This window comes from Nanorana parkeri, unplaced genomic scaffold (assembly GCF_000935625.1).
Source record: "Nanorana parkeri isolate BGI_ZX_2015 unplaced genomic scaffold, ASM93562v1 scaffold2271, whole genome shotgun sequence".
Classification (NCBI taxonomy): domain Eukaryota; kingdom Metazoa; phylum Chordata; class Amphibia; order Anura; family Dicroglossidae; genus Nanorana; species Nanorana parkeri.
Window position 1 is genome coordinate 162,567 of NW_017308539.1, and position 1,339 is coordinate 163,905.

The following is a 1,339-nucleotide window of genomic DNA, read 5'->3' on the forward strand; positions in this document are numbered from 1 at the left end:
CGCCGCTCCCCCCCCCCCCCCCCATCCTGTCGGGTATACTCACTTGAAGTTGATGTTGGCGCACACCAGCACGTCGTTGAGGAGGAAGAGTTTGCGTTCCTTAGATTTGAGGAGTTGTCCTTTTTCCCCGTACACCATCTCGGTGAGGGTCTCGCACAGGAGGAGCTGGTGCTGCCCGGAGCTCAGACTCTGCAGACACAGACAGGGAGGAGAGGTAAACACAGAGTGTGCGAGGACTCTGCTGCCACCTGCTGGCCGTTCTGGATACTGACACCATAACATCATACTGGCAGCCAGCAGTGACAGCAGTTCAGCTTTACAGGGAATAACTGTAGCTCATCACACTCATCACACAGAGTCATCATTTATATGGCGGACCAAAAACTGAACAAATAAGGACTAAAAACTGCAGTCTAAGTGTCCTGCGTCAGTCTTCGCTTCCTCCCACACCACCATTCATCGGTCGGGTTCCTCACCTTGTGCAGGGCGCTCCTCTCATTTATACTCTTGCACAGCTGCTGGATTTCCGCCACCTGGTCGGCGACTCGCTTCTGTTCGTTCAGCTTCTCCGCCAGAGTCTCCATCTCGGTCAGAGCCAGCTGTAGCGACAGGCGGTCCGCGTGCCCCCGCGGCGTGTTCTTCAACATGTCCTGCCAGAGGGATGACCAACGCAGGGATCACAGTGAGAAGGAGGAGAGGGTAGGGGGCCTGGAGGATTCTGGGGGATGGGGGAAGCATTACCTGCAGGAGGAGGATGAACTGGGGAAACCGCTGGATAGGTTTCACCATCAGCCCGTACAGCGTCACCCGGTCCGGACTCGCGGCTTGTTTCTTCTGATGGAGACACAGATAATGTACCGTGAAAACGTGATGTGCACACATACCCAGAGATCGGACCGACCTCCGTGGCTGCTTCCAATATGATTTACATCAACCCAATATGTATATACACACACACAATACATATCATCATCATAGACCCATCATCCATTCATGATCAATCCATCCATCATAGATCCATCATCCATCCATCATCATCTTTACCATCATCCATCCATCATCAATCCATCATAGACCCATCATCTTCATCATCCATGACCAATCATCATCCATTCATCCACCATCATCAATCATCGTCATCAATCCATCATAGACCCATCAACTTCACCATCATCCACCCATCATCTTCACCATCATCCACCCATCATCCACCCATCATCTTCACCCATCATCCACCCATCATCTTCACCCATCATCCACCCATCATCCCCCCATCATCTTCACCATCATCCACCCATCATCTTCACCCATCATCTTCACCCATCATCCACCCATCATC

The 1,339-nt window shown here is 51.8% G+C and overlaps 1 protein-coding gene across 1 annotated transcript in view; it reads right to left on the reverse strand.

The window, feature by feature from the left end:
* The window catches only part of ARHGEF10L (Rho guanine nucleotide exchange factor 10 like), a 35,843-nt gene that overhangs the window by 16,887 nt on the left and 17,617 nt on the right, over window positions 1-1,339 (reverse strand). The window contains exons 6-7 of the mRNA XM_018573204.1: window positions 477-650; window positions 44-189 (exon numbers count right to left, since the gene is read on the reverse strand). Of these exons, the coding sequence (XP_018428706.1) occupies window positions 44-189; window positions 477-650 (320 nt within the window). The remainder of the gene's footprint in view (window positions 1-43; window positions 190-476; window positions 651-1,339) is intronic.